Source organism: Prinia subflava, chromosome 10, assembly GCF_021018805.1.
Source record: "Prinia subflava isolate CZ2003 ecotype Zambia chromosome 10, Cam_Psub_1.2, whole genome shotgun sequence".
Taxonomy (NCBI): domain Eukaryota; kingdom Metazoa; phylum Chordata; class Aves; order Passeriformes; family Cisticolidae; genus Prinia; species Prinia subflava.
This window is the reverse complement of record NC_086256.1, coordinates 23,541,892-23,560,284: the sequence shown is the minus strand read 5'-3', so window position 1 is coordinate 23,560,284 and position 18,393 is coordinate 23,541,892. Positions and strand designations below refer to the sequence as shown.

General features: G+C 48.1%; 1 protein-coding gene across 1 annotated transcript in view; it reads right to left on the bottom strand.

The window, feature by feature from the left end:
• Positions 1-3,712: 3,712 nt before the first annotated feature.
• The window catches only part of LAMC1 (laminin subunit gamma 1), a 65,468-nt gene continuing 50,787 nt past the window's right edge, over positions 3,713-18,393 (bottom strand). Inside the window, exons 12-28 of the mRNA XM_063407742.1 lie at positions 17,425-17,646; positions 17,144-17,332; positions 15,582-15,827; positions 15,140-15,293; positions 14,553-14,695; positions 13,705-13,883; positions 13,395-13,551; positions 10,879-11,084; positions 10,401-10,480; positions 9,927-10,064; positions 9,595-9,739; positions 9,121-9,270; positions 8,589-8,703; positions 8,045-8,244; positions 7,666-7,824; positions 7,067-7,166; positions 3,713-6,688 (exon numbers count right to left, since the gene is read on the bottom strand). Of these exons, the coding sequence (XP_063263812.1) occupies positions 6,432-6,688; positions 7,067-7,166; positions 7,666-7,824; positions 8,045-8,244; positions 8,589-8,703; positions 9,121-9,270; positions 9,595-9,739; positions 9,927-10,064; positions 10,401-10,480; positions 10,879-11,084; positions 13,395-13,551; positions 13,705-13,883; positions 14,553-14,695; positions 15,140-15,293; positions 15,582-15,827; positions 17,144-17,332; positions 17,425-17,646 (2,840 nt within the window). The 3' untranslated portion in view covers positions 3,713-6,431. The remainder of the gene's footprint in view (positions 6,689-7,066; positions 7,167-7,665; positions 7,825-8,044; positions 8,245-8,588; positions 8,704-9,120; positions 9,271-9,594; positions 9,740-9,926; positions 10,065-10,400; positions 10,481-10,878; positions 11,085-13,394; positions 13,552-13,704; positions 13,884-14,552; positions 14,696-15,139; positions 15,294-15,581; positions 15,828-17,143; positions 17,333-17,424; positions 17,647-18,393) is intronic.

Below are 18,393 nucleotides of genomic sequence, written 5' to 3'. Positions count from 1 at the left end.
TCCAGGAACACCTTAAACAGAATGAAAACACCCAACAAGTTCATCCCCAGAGACACCAGTTGCCTGTAGGTCTCCTTCTCCCTGAGGGGTTCAAACTCACTCCAAGGTGTGACATGCTGCTCACTTCAGGCCTGACAGACCAGGGTGATTAACGCTGAGTTCCTTGTCTGAGCCTCTTACACTCCCCACAGCCTGCAGACACTGCAGACACCTGGAGCTGACTCACAGGGCTTTCCTCTGTGGCTCCTGGTGATCTCATGGGCACAACCAGCCCAAACTCACCACATCTCTGCACCTCCCTTTGCCAACTGTACCTGCCTCTGCTCACTGAGCCAACTCACTTTTATAAACAGGAGGTTTCCTTTTTATTTCACTCACTGGACCTTAATACAGCTCACAACAAGGAACACAGCTTCGCAGACGTGATAGCGGCGTGGTGGGGTTTGGTAGCTGAGGTTGTTTTATCTGGTTTTCATTACTGGTTTTTTAAATGAGAAAGTTATTTATGGGGTTCCCAGCAATTCAAAAGTTCTCTAGGATCCACTCATACCTCTAAGGAGACACCATCCCTTCTGCTCTTAAGTACATCTCTGCTGCATCCTTCCTACCTGCTGACGCCCCTCTGCTTGGGAAGGTCATCTCCAGCAGCATGGTCCATAACAGCAGTTCCCTTAGATCTCCCTCGGACCACATCCTTGGCTGCCATCTCTCTTGGAAAACCAGCCCTCCACATCAGGAAGCTTTCCCCTCATCTGTCTCCTCCATGCTTTCCCTTTTATGTCACTGCTGCCACCCCACCTCTCACTCCACTTGTGCAAACAAGGCCATGTTCCTCAGTCATCTCTGCCTACTGACTCAGATCACTCTCACCTCGTCATCCGCCACTGTGCTTCAGGATGACCTCTGGAAACCACAGCTTAACAAAAGATTAACAAAAATGTATTTCCTGGGGCCCTGATTTTCTAAGCACAGCCAATCTGGAACAAGCAGCTGCCTATCACCTTCCAAGGAGCAAATGTCCCACTGCAACCTGTCGCTGTGGCAGCACCCTTGAGGAAAGGTCCCACACCAACACGATGAACAGAGATGTTTTACCTTTTAGAGTAAGCAAAAGTGTAAGCAAAGGGAGTCATAAAGAACAGCTGTGCTCATCAGACACTGCAACAAAAGAGTTTTATTTCACTGGAAAAACCTCTGTCTTTTAATCTGCAACACAAGAAAAGTCTTTCTGAAGACGTTTTATGTTCATTCAGAACAGAGCCAAAAAACCTCTTCCTGCAGGCAGACCACTGTGGCTCACAGGTTCATCAGTCCTTGAGGATGTGGCCGTGGCAGAATTAACCACTCCAAAACCAGTCTGAAACAACATAATAATCTAAAGTTTGCTGATGGTTGCTGGTGAAAATTGATGGATGTGTAAAAACTCTGAAGTTTTGGTTTTACTAAGGTAAGCAAGGGAGAAAACCCATTTTTGTGACTTATGCCAGGTGAACACTGTGATGCTGTGAGTCCTTGCAGCCCAGGTCAACCCTCACATCCCCAGGCCTCCTTCTGCAAGAGACCATTGATCTGCCACATCCTCCAGGAGGAAATCCACTGGGATTTCCTCACAGTGTGGAAACTCAGTGATCATGATGCGCTGGTATCACCAAACACCCGTGCAGTGATGGAGCCTGGACTTCAGTCTCTCCTCCATGGTTGGGTGCCCTGGCAAAAAGTCCTCATAACAGCCAGAGCCACCTGGAGCAGAGATCATTGAGGCAGCAGCTTTGCTGGGATGGGCAGAGGCAGGCAGGGATCCTGCTGGCAGTGAGCAAGCGGGCAGGGCAGGGCAGCAGCAGTGGCACAGCAAGGAAGTGCTATCACATCTGGCCGTGCTTTGCCTGTACCCTGCCTGGGCCAGCAAGGGCTGAGACAAACAGGGATGAGGGAAGAAGGCACTGCCATCCAACTGCACTCCCCTCTCTGTCCCCATGCCCAGCCCCTAAGGGATAACTTTTACATGGCATTCCTGATGTTTCTGGGATGGGGGCACTTTGAAGGTGTCAAGCCAGCAGCCAGCTAGAAAAAAATAACTGACCAGAATGTGGTCCAACATGTCATGGCTGTAGATGGGAAGCACAGGGCACTGCCAGCTCAGTGTGACAGCTGTATGACCTCCTCCACTTCCTCAGATCCAGGCAAACACACTGGAGATGTCTCCCCCAGGCAGCTGTTCCCAGCACTTTGCACTTCCAACAATATCTTGTCCTCTCCACAAGTGAGGGGGATCCCAGTTCAGGCCTGTCCAAGCCCTCCCCACTGCCACCTGCTCACCAGGGCCCTTGCACCCTTGGCAGCCTCCTGCCTCTTCAGAGAGCACATGAGAGATGATGGAGCTTGAACCTCCAGTGAGAGGAAACACAGGGAACTAAGGAGAATAAAGGTACCAGAGCACAGCTTGGTCACTGCTCAGCAAGGTGCCTCCTCACCCACCCTGATGTCAGCTACTGGCTACACTGAGTATCTGAGGAGGGCATCTCTACTTGGGCTCCAAAATATTGGCAGAACAGTTTGGCAACCTGTAAGCCACTGTCATGGTCCCTTGGAGCTGGGTCTGCTCCCCCTGTAACAGATTTCTAAGTATCTACTTAGGTTACTCTTACCTCATCACCCTCCACTGTTCTCGAGCACTACCTCTGAAAACCACAGGAATTTAAGATACAAGATCACCTCTGAGACACATTTGTACAATGCCCACAAAAACCTTCTGAAGATAAAAATCCTGAAGGTAAAATAAAGGACACAGACTTGATTCCTAATCTAAGTATTTTCGCCTCGAAATGGAAAGAGGCTCCATATCAACCTACAGCCCATGCAAGATCAGAACTGTCCCACCACTCAATTGCCTGCTCCCTGACTGCTCCCCACAATCCAGCTGAGACCTCAGCCAGATTTTACCAGCTGGGATTTGCTTCACAAAAACACTGGCAGGGAAAAAAAATATGTATTTTAGAAAACAAATTCATTAGTGACAACTGAAGAATGAAAAGGTTGAAAGTACACAAGCTGACATGCAAAACCAGTAAGAATTTACCAGCTGAGATGGGATTAGCTCTGATGCAAGTTAATGAGACCTGTGCATTTTCCTCTGCTGAGCAAAAGAACAGAAATCCAGCTGGAGCTGTGAGACAAGTGTGATTGCAGAACAGCCTTGTCTGTCATCACTGCAATATGTCCTTAAAAATTTGCTTAATTCAGGTCAGGCTCTGGGAGACAGGACCCAGGAGCACCATAGAACACCCAGATTTGTGGCAGCTCCTGGTAATTTCAGCTTCTTTATTCAGAGATTTTTTTTTCTATTCCCAGGAGCCCCATCCTTTTCTACCTGATTAATAAAAAGGAATTTCCCTTTACAGTGTAAATAAATTCCCCCCAGTTCCTCAGGGCTTTCCAGGAAGACAGTGCCACTCCAACAACAGATGTTTTTAAGTCCTGGAAAACCAGCAGCTTAAAATCCACCACAGCCATGGCAGTGGAGCAGTGGACACAAGGAAAAACCATCATCCTTGTCATCTGTATCCCACCACATGCATTTCACAGTTTCTTCTCCCTTTTTTCCATACAAAACCAGGTTGTCTAAGGAGCAAGAGGTGAATCTTGCAACTGAGACACATCACCATCAATATCCTACCACCAGAAAAAAAGCAATACTCAACAGAATACCCAGGTATAAGGGGTTACAAATATTCAGACTTTATTATAAATAAGAAATACTGTTTTATACATAAAAACTGCAAGTGTTGCATTTTGTTCACCGCCCCAGACAGCAAGACCACAGATTAAGGCAAAAAAAGCTGGAGTGAAGGCACATACTGAGGGGGCCACAGTCAGGAATAAGGTGATGAAGGGATGTCACATGTCATCCATGACACCCAGCACTCCACCAGCAGCTGTCACATCATCACATTATGCAAAGAAATAACTGGACTTATACAATGAATAATGGCTGTAATGCAGTACTGATTAACAGATTGCTTATAAAGATTTTTTTTTATTTAAAAATAAAATTCTGTTAAAAACGGCTTAAGAAAAAAAACCCACAAGAAAGCAGGAAACCTTAGGCCTGAGGTCAGCCAGGGCATGCACACATCTTTGCATCTGCTCTTCTCACAGCCTTGGCAGAGGTGATGTGGTCACAGCAATCATCCCAGAGTGACCCAGCGTCCCTGCACAGAGCAACCCAGCTCTCCTCCAGAGGTGTTTCCAGACAGGAGGGAAATCCCACAACCATTAAGGGAAGGGATACAAGAGCCATGCAGAGTTTGGGAGACCAAACACCTCCTGCCCAGCAGCACTGTCTGCACCAAGGCTCCTGCCATGCACAGTGGTATCCAGATGTCCCAAACGCAGCTCTCTGACCGCCTCAGCAGTGCTACAGCTCCTCCCAGCCCAGCTGCAAAACCACAGCCCCTGCCCCACCGCTGGCACAGCATCCCAGGGGACACAGGACATAGAGCTGGTGCTGCAGGGCTGGCCTTGGACAGGGCTGGAAACATCCACCCGCCAGGCAAAGTGGTTATGGATGGGTGCTGGGGATATGGCAGAGGGAAGCAAGCAGGAGCCCAGCTAGGAGAAATCCCAAATTTTGAGGGAATGGTACAGAGAGAAGCGATACACAGTGCATACGCCCCAATGGCTACAGGGGAAAGCACGTAGAGGAGGCCAGGCTGTGCCACTCTGGAAATATGGCTGAGTATATTTACACACACATACACACACACGAGAGACTTCCTCACACTATAATCATGATAAAAAAAACGGAAAAAAAAATCACATTCGCACAAAAAACATAAATTTGAAATAATTAATAGCACCAGTGTGTGTCAGATAATAAGTTCTTCCCCGCTACGCAAACGTACAAAGTTGCATAGTGTTTCAGGATAGATACATAGTGGGTCTGAGGGAAAGGGGGAGGGTGCCAGGCTGGAGGCAAGAAGGGAGCTGCAGAGGATGCTCTTGTCTGGGAGAGAGGGCTCCCCGCCACTCCCGCGGCACCAGCGAGCACTGCCGGGGGAGGAGCCCGCGGGGAAGGGTGGGAGTGGTGGAAGGGCAGAGCTGCCACCTGAGCCTGGCCTGAGGTCCCTGTGCTGCAGTAGCTTTACGGTGACTGGGAGATCCCGAGGCAAAAAGAAAGGAGGGCACCAGGAAATTCCAGCTCTTCCTCCCAGCTTTGAAACAGGCAAAAGGCCAGAGCAATGGCAGGAGAGATAAAAATCTCACTGTCCTCCTTCAGGAAAAAGATAGGGAGAAAAAAAAAGACTTTCCATTTCCACTCATGTGCCCCCTTCCTCCCTCATCCAAAGACATTCAGCAGGGAGGCCAGTGCAGCTGTCAGAGCTCTCTGGATGGCAGCTCTCCTCTTCAGCAAGACTTGTCCTGATTCAACAATCTCGTCTGTCAGTCACATTCCAAGCCCAGGAAACCAGATCCTCTGGAAATTCAGTAGCAACAGATGGGAATGCAGCTTGTGGCTTCCACACTCTGGCAGTCTGGACTACCCAGCAGGTAGCAGCTTTCAGACTAGACCCAAAACTTCTCCAGAGAACAGAAGTGGGGCTGGCAAGACCCACCACTCCACCAGTATCCCATCTTCCCAGAGAGCTCCAACCAGAGGCTGCCTTTTTCTCATTGCAATGCATCATCACAGAAAGCTTTTCAGAAAGAGGCTTCAGCTATTTTATCAAAGGCTACCAACACTGTTGGATTGGCCACTAGGCAATGATGAAAAAAATAAATTCACAGGGTTAGAAGCTGGGAAGAAGGATCTGAATTGAGTGCAGCTATACTGGCCATTACAGTAATACTTTGGTAGCCATCCCCTTCCTTCATAGAGACAAAGAGCTCCAGGACTGAGGATTTTACAGTCAAAGGGAGAAGACAGGAGAGAAAGTTGTGTTAGTTTTGCCTTGCTGTACACAGCTCACATGGTTATTTCTGAACCACAGTATAAAGAGTCCAGAGCATCTCTCATCCTTGCACTAATCAAAGGGAAACTGTGTCTGAGGAAGGGGCAAAGGTGGAGTGCTCAGGAAAACAATCTATATAAAAAAACCCCTTTGATGCCCAAAGACGGATATTTAATTAATTTGCTTCTCAAAAAAACCAACCAACCAAACAAAACCAAAACAAAAAAACCCCAAAAAGGAAAAAAAAAGAACCACAAAAAAAAAAACCAAAACAAAAAACACAAACAAAAAACAAAACAGAACAAAACAAAAACCCACCAAACCAACAAAAAAAAAAAACAACAACAACCCTTTCAACTTATCCTGATTTGACAAGAAAACAGTGGCTGCGAGCAGCGAAGAGTTGGGGATTTGGAGAAGGTAATGTGTGTTAAGGCACTCCACGGCCGAACCACCACTCACCAGGGCGATCCCCCCACCCCCTCAGGGCTTCTCAATGGACGGGGTGTTGAAACAGCCAGAGGGCAAGGTCTTCCTGATGTCTTCCAGGTTGCTAATGTCCTTCAGGATCTCCTCAATGTCCCTGTTGTAGGCCTGTATTGCATCATCTTGCTTCTTGGCTTCTCTCTCGAGGAAAGACACTTTCTGGTCCAGGTCACTGTCTTTCATCTGGTCTTTGGCACTGTTCAGGGTACCTTCAATCTCATTCAGTTTGTTCAAATCCACTGTCTCCAGTTGCCCTGAAAAGCCAGAAGCAAAGAGTGAAGTGCATTAAAACCCCTTTGACACCCTGGGTGCTCACATGGCTGAACCCCCAGCAGATCTGCATTGGGCCATCTCTGTAGCAGAGACAGCATCTGGAACAGGACCAGTCACACAGGTGACATCTCCACTGCCTCAAGAAATCTTCAGCTTGCAGAAAACCAACACAGAACATTGCCCAACAAGCTCTGAGGCTACTCGGGAAAGAAAAAAACCCGAAGTCCTTTCCAAAACCACACAAACCCCATTTCAAGAGATCAACAGATCCATCTGGTTCCTCAAATAATATTGACAGGAAAGCCAGCATATATCAGGAAAACACTCAAAGGCATAGATCACATTAAAGACAGTCCTACCTAGTTGATCCAACAGGTCATTAATGACAGTGAGTAGGCTGTTCACAGAGTTCTTAGCTTTTCTTGCATTATCTTCTGCCTCCTGGGCAGCCTGTGAGGCCTGTAGGGTATTAAAAAAATAAGTGAGAACACAAAAAAGGTGCAGGAAATGCAAAACTGTTGCTTCCCCTCTGCACTTAGTCACCACATTGCTGCCTCCTCACTCCAGGATAACAATCCTGCACAAAGATCTTTATCACAGGGCTGGGGAGAAGACTGACAATCTTAAAGTAATCGGTTTTCTGACTATTTCAGGATGGGAATCCCTGAAAACCGAGCAGGATTCTGCAGTAAAAGCCAGGATGGAATCAATAGGGCCATACAATCAAGTTTTAGTTAAAATAAAAGGAAAAGTAGCTCTCAAATTCTGGCAGGGAGCCTAGGCTAACACACCAAAATTTGTCTCCTTTTCAGTCCCACTTAAAACTTGGAAGAGCTGGAATACTGGCTAGACACAGCACTGTCTTTCCAAGAGGAGAACAGGAGGAAAGCTTTCACCACCAGGCCAGCAGGGAGAAGGCAGCTCCTAGCCCCTGCTGTCACCTGCCAGCACCATTTACCTCGCCTGCCATCTTCATATCCTGCTCAGCATCGGCCTGCTTCCGCTTCAGCTCCTTTTCTGCATCCCGCAGCTGCTTCATCATGTCATCCACCTCCCTGGCCAGTCCTGTCACGTCAGCAAAGGTCTTGTCAGCTTCAGCTCTGGTAGCAGCAGCACTCTGCAGCCAACAGGTGGGAGAGGATGGAAACAGGTGGTGAAGGTGCAGAACTTCCTTCAGTCCTTCTCATCAAAACGCACTGATTTCTTATCTTGCCATATTCTGCATTTGCAGTGGGGAATACAGCAGAGAGCACACGGGGCTCACCAGGAAATACTGTCACAGGAGCTCATGCAGCCCCAGGGCAGGCTCCCCGTGGGGCGAGCTGCAGCAGACCCACCTTCTGAATGGAGCTGGCGATTTTCTCAGCGTCGTCTGCCCTGGCCTTGGCCTCGCGGGCGTCGGCGGCGGCGTTGCCCAGCGCCAGCTCTGCCTGCTGTGTCTTGTTGTTGGCCTCTGCAATGGTCTGGCTGATGGCAGGGATCTTCTTCAGCGCCTCCTCGGCCGCTGTCTTGTTATCGTTCACTCGCTTGTCAAAGTCTAAGGGGGCAAAGCAGATCCTTATCACGTGCTGCAGAACAGCCTTGGGATGCTCCTTTGACCAAGCTACCCCAGGCTTTGCTGCCCTGGCACTGGAGGGATGAAGAGCAAACTGGGGTCAGCTCTCCCTATTGCACATCTTCTGATGCTAAATAAGGAAGTTAAAAGGAAATTTCCAGTCCCTGAAAACACTTGTATATTTTCTTTGAAGAAAAACAAGCCAAAAGAACACACCCAACACTCAGGCAAGGGCAATAGCAGGGCCTCTTTAACCAGAATATCCTACTGCCAAGTGTCTTATTACACTGGAATTGAAGGATTCACTCCAAGTGCTTCCTCTTTACCTTTCAGGTTGCTGAGAATGGTATTGGCCTCCTGCAGTGTGCCACTGCTCTTCCGAGCAGCTTCCTCAGCCAGGGCCTTCGCTGCATCTGCTCGAGCCAAGAGCTGGTCTGCAGTCTGAGGAGACATGGCACGTGTCAGCACAGGTATCAATGCAGTCCCACTTTCTGAGGGACAATTGTGCAGGTGTAAGGGAAAGGCACTGTTAAGCCTCAAACAACAATGCCATCCAGAACAGCATTGCTTCCTCTGAGACCAGATGAGTGTATGTACTTTGGGAATACTGTTCTGAACACAAAGTTGGCACCATATCTGGCAAATATCTCCTATTCTCCCATACAGCATCAAAGCTGTTCTTTTAACAGCTTTCTGCATCTCCTTTCTGGGGCCATTCTTCAGCATTCTTTTAATCAATAAGTAACCCTGAGTAAGATGAAATAATTTAGTTACTTTAGTTACCAGGCCAGTTACTTGTCCTTTCTTTTTTTGTTTGTTTTCCCCAGGGAACAAAAGCCTACACAACACAGAACTGACCTGCTGCTCTGTCTTCCCTTTCTCCAAGAGGTTCTTTACTTCTAGCTCCTTTCCTTTCATATCTTCTCTCAAGTCCTCGTAATCTTTTAGCTTCCTGGCAATTAGTTGATCCAGTTCCTCTGCTTCCTTCTTGATCTTATTTGCTTCATTCTGCAGGTGGAAATCACACACACAGATTTGTGAATGTTAAAGAATTCCTGAACAGGTGGTAAATTTTTCCACTTCTACATTCAAGCCAAGATGATAGGCAAACATTTCGCTCAGATTTTTGTCCTTCAGAAACTGGGGCAGGTGGGGTTCATGTAGGTGGTTTTCTGCATTTAAATCTCCTGCATAAATGTTGGAATTGCATAAAATCTGGACAAAAACCCCACAGAGCATTCTTATGCAGCGAACATTAGCAGAGCACATGTAAGGTATGCCAGCAACCCAGCAATGTTCAGGAAATACTGCACATGATGGTGTCCAATGTACCTCTAGCCCCGTGGAATCCACAGTAGGCAGGCTGGTGAGATTAGCATAGATCTGCAGGGCTCTGTTCCCAGCTTCCTCTGCCTCCGCAAGCACCTTGGTGGCCTGTTTCTCTAGGTCTCGAGAAATGTTCCTTGCTTGATTGTACCTAAAAAATCCCCAAGGACCCAGTTATGTAACAGTATTTTTTGTAGAACTGAACTTATTAAGAGAGTAGAGAGGCTAAGAAACTGAAAATCACCTCCTGCAAAATCCTAAGGATACAGAGGGTTGACTTAGTTTTAAACAATGCTCTAAAGTCAGGAAATAAAAACAATTTTGTGTTACTGACTCACTTCTGGTTGAGCTCATCAATATCAAGTGCAGTTTGGTTTTCTCCAGCCAGGGTCTTCAGCAGCAGTTGATATGCTTCTGTGGAAGTATCATTTGCAGCCTTGGCTGTGCGAACAATCTCATCAGCTTCCTTTTTGTGCCTGGACAAAATGCCAGAATTAAAATAATGCCATTAGATTTGTCAGCCAATAGTTTTTATCCTCAGTTCTTGATTATATTCTCTCTTACTTTTCCTTCTTTCCTTTCCCTAGATTTACATATGGGAGATGCTGAAACATTTGCAATGGAAGATGGTTGCCATGTCTGTCATCCACATGAGTAATGTTTGCCCTCAGTGCTACACAGCCACCATCCCACAGCACAGTCTCTTAAGCAGCAAAGGGTGTGTGTTTCCCACCCAGCAAATGGAATTCTGTTTACCCCTTGCAGCAGGGCCCTGACATAGAACACAATGAGTGTGCCTTGCCACAGCCTACCTCTCTGCCAGCTTACGGGCCTCTTCTGCCAACACAGTCATGTTGTTGGGGTCCCCGCTTTGCTCTGGAGGTGTAATGGACTGGAAAAGAAAAAGAAAGGGAAAAAAACCCCTTAAAGCTCTTTTTTCATCTTTTATTCATCTTTGCTTTAAATATTTATTGTCATGATCTAAATGCTTAGAGATGTGTCTAAACTACTTCTCACTTCTCTATGTTTTTCTTAAGCCCATGCAGTTTCCACCACTGGTTATCCCTTGAGAAACAACGGTGCCAATATTTATTTAGGACTTTTTGTGTTGCTTTGGGCTAAGATAAAATCTGTGACTGACAGTGGTGAACTTCATTGATTTCCCATCAAGACCTTGATGGAAATTTGCTGTATGAGGGAGAGAGCAAGTGGAGGAACACAGCAGAGGCACAGAAGGGAAGGCCCCCAGCCTCTCCCAGCTGTGTGGATCTCACAGAGCAGCACACTCACCACGTTGTCAGCTGCTGCCTTGGCCTTCTCCAGCATGTCAGAAGCCAAGCTGATCAGGTCCTCCGTGTCCTCCACCCGCACCCGTGCCTGCTCCGCCAGGTTCTCCGTGTCCTGCACTGTGCCCTGGATGCTCCTCAGCCTGTTCAGCTGACTCACCAAGGTGCTGTTGATGTCTCTGAGACGGTCCATGAGGCCCTGATCTACGTCTGGAACACATGACACAAAAGAGAGGAAGCAAAATTAATTAGAACAGGAAGAGAAGCTGGAGCAGCAGCTTACCGCTGCAGGCACCGTGTTGGTAGGTTAATCCTCTACTGAAAGGGAACCAGGCAAAGCCATTTCACAAGTCACTTAGCTTGAGATCAAAGTCATACTCAGAATATGCACCAAGCAGGAGAAATGAAAAGCCATCAGCTGCTAATAAGACAATCCTGCTGGGTGTTGGAACTGACTCTGATGGGAGATTTTGTGTTCAGAATCTGTTTTACCTCTCTCATTGACTTAAAATGACAACAGAGCTGCTCCTCAACGGGTACTAAATGTCTGTTTTGTGAATTCTCTTTAGCTTATCTCCTAGAAATTAAGGAGAGATGGAGGAATAGTGCAGACATGCATTTTTCCACACTCAGGGCAACAATGGCTACTCGGAAGAAAGACCTAAGGAGATCCATACAGAGCAGCTAGCAGCTCTTTGGAATAGCAATCCCACTCCAAACTCTCCCCAAACCAAGGGCTGACAAAAGCTGGCAGGACAGAGCCTTGGTTCTCACACATGTAGGACTTATAAGGCATCCAAACCTCACCAAATTTCTGGACCATCAGACAACTCCCCACAACAGCATTTTAATAATGGAGGCATCACAGCACAAGTATGTGCTTCACAACCAAGGCAGTTACTTTTGAAAAACTGAGAATATTGCCAAGAATTAAAGTGCAAGCAGAAGTTCACAGAACTCCAAAATTAAGATTGGTCAAATACCTTGACCTTACAGCACATCTTAGATATTGAACATGAACATTTGACACATTTAAAAAACATACTACCACAGAGAAACAAAAATAACTTCTACATGTGTGCACAGATTTTTGCAAGGGTAGTTTTGCTGCATTTACCTTGTCCCCTATGTAAGAGAAGAACCTGGAGGTGGGGAAGGGTCTGGAGCACAAGTCTCATGAGGAGTAGCTGAAGGAGCTGGGAGGGGTTGAGCCTGGAGAAAAGGAGGCTCGGGGGGACTTTATGATTACCCACAACTCCCTTACAGGAGGGTGCACCCAAGGGGGTCGGACTCTGCTCCCAAGGGACAGAGACAGGATCAGAGGAAACAGCTTCAAGCTGTGCCTAGGGAGGTTCTGGTTGGATAGCAGGAAAATTTTCTTCACATAAAGGGCTGTCCAGCCCCGGTACAGCTGCCCAGGGAAATGGTGGAATCACCATCCCTGGGGGGATCTAAAAGCTGGGTGGGTGGATGTGGCACTTGGGAGCATGGGTCAGTGGTGGCCTTGGCAGTGCTGGAGGGCAGGGAACAGTTGGACTTGATCTTAAGGGTCTTTCCAAATTAAATGATTCTATGATTCCAAGACAGAGAGAGAGCTGAAAAATTCCACCACAAAACCAAATCCATTCCCTCATTTTTCTCCAATCCCCACCCTGCTACCCCCTTACATGAGACTATTATCCAGGAATGGATGCCAAGCAGGCAGTATAAATCTACTTCAGCTAAAGCTGAGAAAAGCTTAAGTGACCATTCTCACTGGCAAGAATCTTTCAAGCAAATGCCAGCATTAGATGTGTGTTAGCTCTTTCCCAGCTTCACACAAAGGGGACAAATGTTCCCAAAGTGGTTTGAAATCACTGAACCAACTCCCAGGGGAACATCTTTTACTGCAAAGTCAATAGTCTTCTTCAGGGTTCTCTTTTCCAAAACATGCATCATTTTGTACATTAAAGAGACCCTACGGACAAACCACTGTCACAGACATGACAAACATCCTGTGGTAGGGGTGACAACACAAGAATCAATTTGAAGCAGAGTTTAACAGGAAAAACAGCACTCTTCAGACTATTCTACACTTTATAGTGGGATATTAAGTTTGCCATCAGGATTTTGAAGCCTTCATTCTGATCACTGATGATATCCCAACAAGAACTGCTTGATCCCAAGATGTCTGAGCAAATTTAAACCATAGTAAGTATACTGCAAATTTTCTGCTTGTTTGACAAATAAAACCCTCTTTTGCATCGAGAAGAGGGTAACACATAAAACACTTTCATCCATATAGAACTAGAGGCAGATCTTTACTTTCATGTACAACAAAGACCGCTGGTAGAACAGCATGGATAAAAGCACAGCCACTGTTGTTTTGATAGTAACATGCACTGACTCAGTGCTGCCTGAAATTGCTGTCAATCCTGGAGCACAGCATTGGTTTGAAATCAAACATACTGTCTCAAAGGGAACGGGAACATCAGGCAAAGAACTCATTTGCTTGGTCCACGTCTGATCAGGTCAACTCACCTTTGCTCTTTTGTGCTTCATGGAGCAACTCTGTAACTTCTCTTTCTGCCTGCTTCAGCCGCTCTTCGAAGGCTTCATCTGTTACAGTCTCCTCTCTGGTACCCAGATTTGCTATAAGATTTTCCAACTCCTGCAGCCTTTGACGTTGCTCTGCCACCTACGTGAGAGGAACAGAGCACAGCTATGACACAGCAAAGCACCTTGAGCCTCTCTGCTTTCAGCAACAACAACAGCCACGGGCCGGAATGCTGCACGACTGGACACGTGCCACCATCTCCAGTGGCACCAAGAGCAGTGTCTGTGGCCTTACCTTATCTTTCACTAATCTGTAGCAGGCTGGACACTCCTGGCAGCCTGGCCACGAGCGGTTGTAGAAATAGTTCTCCTCACACTGGTTGCAGCGGCTGCCCACGAAGCCCTCCTTGCACTCACAGTGCCCGTTCTCCCGGCACTGCAGGGACCGCGAGCCCTCAGGGTCACAGTCGCAGGCTGCAGGGAAGTTAAACCTCAGTCAGACTGCAGCAGAGGCAGAAATACCCTAAAACTCACAGGGTAAGAGGATATCCTTAATACCTAAAACATCTGCAAGAGCTATGGGGCACAAATCCACAGCTGGACCTCACTCCTGATCGCAGTGCTTCTAGTCACGAGCACGATCCAACATTCACCATGTGTGCTCAGTGTTGCTATTACCTCTCTCACAAAGCATCATTCTATCCCTGCATTGTAACCAACTGCAGTTAGTTCTCCTGCTCTTTACAGGCAGGGATATCAAGGAGGAAGTTTGGATCATCCTGCTTTGCAATCACGTTTACAAGATCACCTGCTCCTCAAGACAGAACCTGTACACTCAGGACACCTGCAGAGTAACTGTGCAGGAACACATTAGGAAGCAGGGCTGTTGGAGGCCAAGATAAAGAGAATATATTTACACCAAGGAGAAGTAGGTATCGACTCAGTTGGATAACAAAAGGAGTGGATAAGCTATAGTACAGAAATCAGATTTCATCATCCACAGTGTGTACATAAAAGTGCCAACTTCTGCTGTGATGAGGGGCGAGGTGACAAAACACCTTCCCAGAGGCAGAAGGAAAGCAAAGCCAAGGCTGGGTGTGCAACCTCCCTCCCACCTGCCTCGCTCTGGCCCCTCAGACTTACGTTTGCAGCCCTCAGAGCTGAAGCCGAAGTGGTTGGCCTCGCATTTGTCACAGTGCTGGCCGGTGACGCCTGGCTGGCACTCGCACTGCCCGCTTCGGATGTCGCACTGCCCGCTGGTGGAGCCCAGCGCGTGGCAGTTGCACCTGGGGGAGAGGCAGGCACACGTCAGCTGTGACACAGAAGGGACATGAGGGGCAAAGTGCCTCTCTGCAGAGCACAGCTCAACATTTGCAGTTGTCAAAAGCTGCTTTTCTTGCTGTGAAGATGCAGCAGGCGAGGCACTGAGCTTTGGAACCATGGAAGGTCACTTGCTGCCTGCACTAAAAAAGGAACCCAAGAGCCCTGGCTACACTCGCAAAGTCATGCGGCAGTTTTCTATTTAAAACCCTGATTTAGAGCTCTTTATAAAGCTATTTATAACTCAGGCTTTTTGTACAGACTTAGTAGCTGCTCTTTGACCACTGCTCTTCCCCAGCTACAGCAGAAGAGGCACACCTGTTACTTGTGACAAACATCACATTCCTGCACAGTGTAAGCACAGACCCTCCAAAACCAGGGTCTCTGCCCCAGGCCAAGACAAACCTCACCTCTCACAGCCACGTCCACTCTGGAGGTTGAAGAACCCAGGCTCACAGGCACTGCAGTCCCTCCCAGTGACGTGAGACAAGCACTCACACTGCCCAGTCACTTGATTGCAGATCGTCTGCTGATTCACTGTGCCGTAGGGATTGCAGTGACAAGCTGCAAAAATAAAAAGGTATGGACAAAAATGCACAAAGTTAGAAATCCCTCGTGATGTTGGTACTTACCCTAATAGGGCTGCATCCAAACCACACAGCCACCCAGCCACTGCATCACACAGTGCTTTGCTTTGATAGCACTAAGTGCCCACAAACACAAGGACTGTAGCAAGCTCAAACCGCCAAACCAGAATAGAGCCCTACACTGCTGCTGACAGGCACAAGTGACACCTGACAGCAGGCCTTGGGGACAAAACCACGTTTAAATGCAGGAAGAAGCAAGCCACACCTTTGCACTTGTCCGCGGGGTCGGGGGCCAGGGGGTTCCCGAAGAAGCCGTCCTTGCAGCGGTCGCAGTAGAAGCCGGCCGTGTTGTGGATGCACTTGAGGCACTCGCCGGTCTCGCGGTCGCAGTTGCCCACGGCGTTGGGGTCGATGTTGTTGTTGCACTGGCACAGGCGGCAGGGCCTCACGGCGCCGTTTCTGCCCAGCGGGTCTCCGAAGTAGGCGTCATCACACAGCTCACACCTCTTGCCTGGGACACAACACAGACACGGGTGCTGCAGCAGAAAGCCCTCTGCTGCCATCTCACATGGATCCCCTTTGCAGTCCCTTCTAAAAAGTAAACTCTTCAGCTTCTTCCCTTTTATCCTTCTGTTGGGGCCAGACACAAATCCCTTCTCATTCTAAATTCAAGCTGAATTTTCACTTTGCATTGTGAATTGTCTCCATTCTTCCTTCCACTCCCATCCCTTTAAGCCAAACCTATTTGCTGCAATTCCTTGTTAATTTAAGAATCCGAATAGAGTTCTGTGGGGCATCACTGCTCCAGGAAGCTCCTCTGCCAAACCTCCACAGGCAGCCACTGAAGCATCCAATTCAGCAGCTTCCTGCACTTATTGCAGATCTGACCTCCCCAGCCAGTTATGAGCTCCATTTCTCAGGCAGTTCTTGCACAAACAAACCCCCTTTTTCCTCACATCGCAAAAGGGTGGTGTGAGACAGGAGGAACTCTTCTGAAATCACATAGCTACAAGAAAGATCAGCTGCTACAGACACCCAAGCTGAAGGAAACCTGGGGCCTGCGCTCTGCTTTGGTTCACAACACGGTGTGAACCACAGGAACCCCCATGAGCTGCTTATGTGCTTGGTCAGAGGCTTTCCTAAGCACTCAAGAATTTACAGGTATTCTGTACTTTGGACTCTGCCATGCCAAGCATAAAATCAGCAGAGAAGCATGAAGGCTGCCAGCCATCCTATGGCTGCCTTGCTGTTTGCAGGCAGAACAAAATTTCTGCTTAACAACTCATGCTTGGACTTCACAGCTTATTGCTAAGAAAAAAAAAATCTGTATCTGTTCAAATATTACTTCTTAAAATTGCTGAGTACTAGTTTGATCTTGTATTTTTTTGTGCACTGTTCATGAGTCACTGCAGCCTTCCTGCTCTTCCTAGGAAGCATCCTGTAGTGCCTCACTTGCTGGCAAACTGCACCTTCTAATTTTATTTCAGTCTGACCTGCCTTCCTGGCTCTTTTAAATCTATTTTCTGCCCAACACCATGCCATCATCAGAGCTCTACTGGAAGGCAGCATGAGTCTCCTATAAAGCACAGAAATGGTCAGATGTTGCAGATCATGCCTTTTGTTCTCAAGAAACAGGCATGAAAAATATGTGAAGCCCCAAGCCTCATACAGGACAAAAAATAGGGCTGAGAAAGGGAGAAGAATTTGAACCAGAAGACGCAGCAGCTTTCAGAGCTGCTCACTGTGGATCAGAGAACAAGAACTAGCAGGAGACTCATTTCCATAAGCATGTGGATGTAGAAGAAGATGTTTTGTGTAGGAACACACCTGTGGTGCCAGCCTGGCAGCTGGTGCACACGACCTCCTTGGTGCGGGGCACAACGGCACAGCTCGAGGTGCCTGGGCACGGGCAGGGCTGGCAGTCCGAGGCTGTGCCGGCCGTGGCGTCGCCGTAATACCCATCGCTGCACTTCTCACAGTGAGTCCCCGCCGTGTTATCCCTGCAATTGCACATGCCTGCAATAGAGAGGGACACGAGTTCTGCTTCGTTGTCCAATCCAGAAAGGAAGAACCACCCTCCTGCTGCTGCCCGTTTGCTCGGCCCTTACCCGTCTCGGGATCGCACGTCTCGCTGTGCCCGTTGCACGCGCACGGCACGCAGGGGCTGTAGGGCCCGAGGCTCGGGGTCTCTCGCCGGTAGCCCGAGGTGCAGCGCTCACAGAACTGCCCCTCGTACCCCACTGGACACGAGCAGCTCTCCACCCACGCCACAGGCACGCCAGGGCCGGGACGAGCACTTGTGATGGTGACATCATCCAGGTGACCGGCACCTGGAAAGCACCAAGGGCAAACCCTGTGTAACCACAAAGGCCTTCACCACCGCTTCCCCAAACACAGCCGAACGGTACGAGGGACACACAGGTGGGTGTTTGCACCAGGTAAGGTGAATCAAGACACAAAACCCTCCAGGAAGGTTTAGACAGATGGGAAAAGATGCACTAGAGCTCACCACGGGAACATGCAGGGCATGAAAGCTGAGAATGGCAATATAGAGGAGAATCTGAGAACAACAGGTGAGCGAGTACAGTCAATTAAAATTAAGTCATATTTTACATGTGTATGGTTTCCATTTCCAAATCAAATACCAAAACAAATTCCTGGCTTTCAAGGCAGAACAGACCACGTCTTTACCAATTTTAATACACAGTCTGCAAACCACACCTCGGGACAAATTCTTCAACTATTCCCCTCAAGACATTCCTTCCTCGGCATTTCAGCACTTCCCTCTTCTACTCCCAGCCCCTTCCCTGGAGCAAAACAGAGCCCAGACACAACATGGCTGGCTTTTAACTTATACCACTGTGTTTGCAGCACTGCAGCAGCTCCAGTGCACTGAGCAGAGCCTCAGCTCCTCCATTAGCAGTGGCTACAGCACTCAGCGATGGTTTGCTCCACACCTTTCTTCTCCTCCATTTCACAACCTCACATTCTTCATTATGGGCAACCCCTCCTAAAACACTTGCAGTTTTCCCATCTTTCCCAAAAGCAAATTCATCCTTTGCATCTTTCTGCGAAAG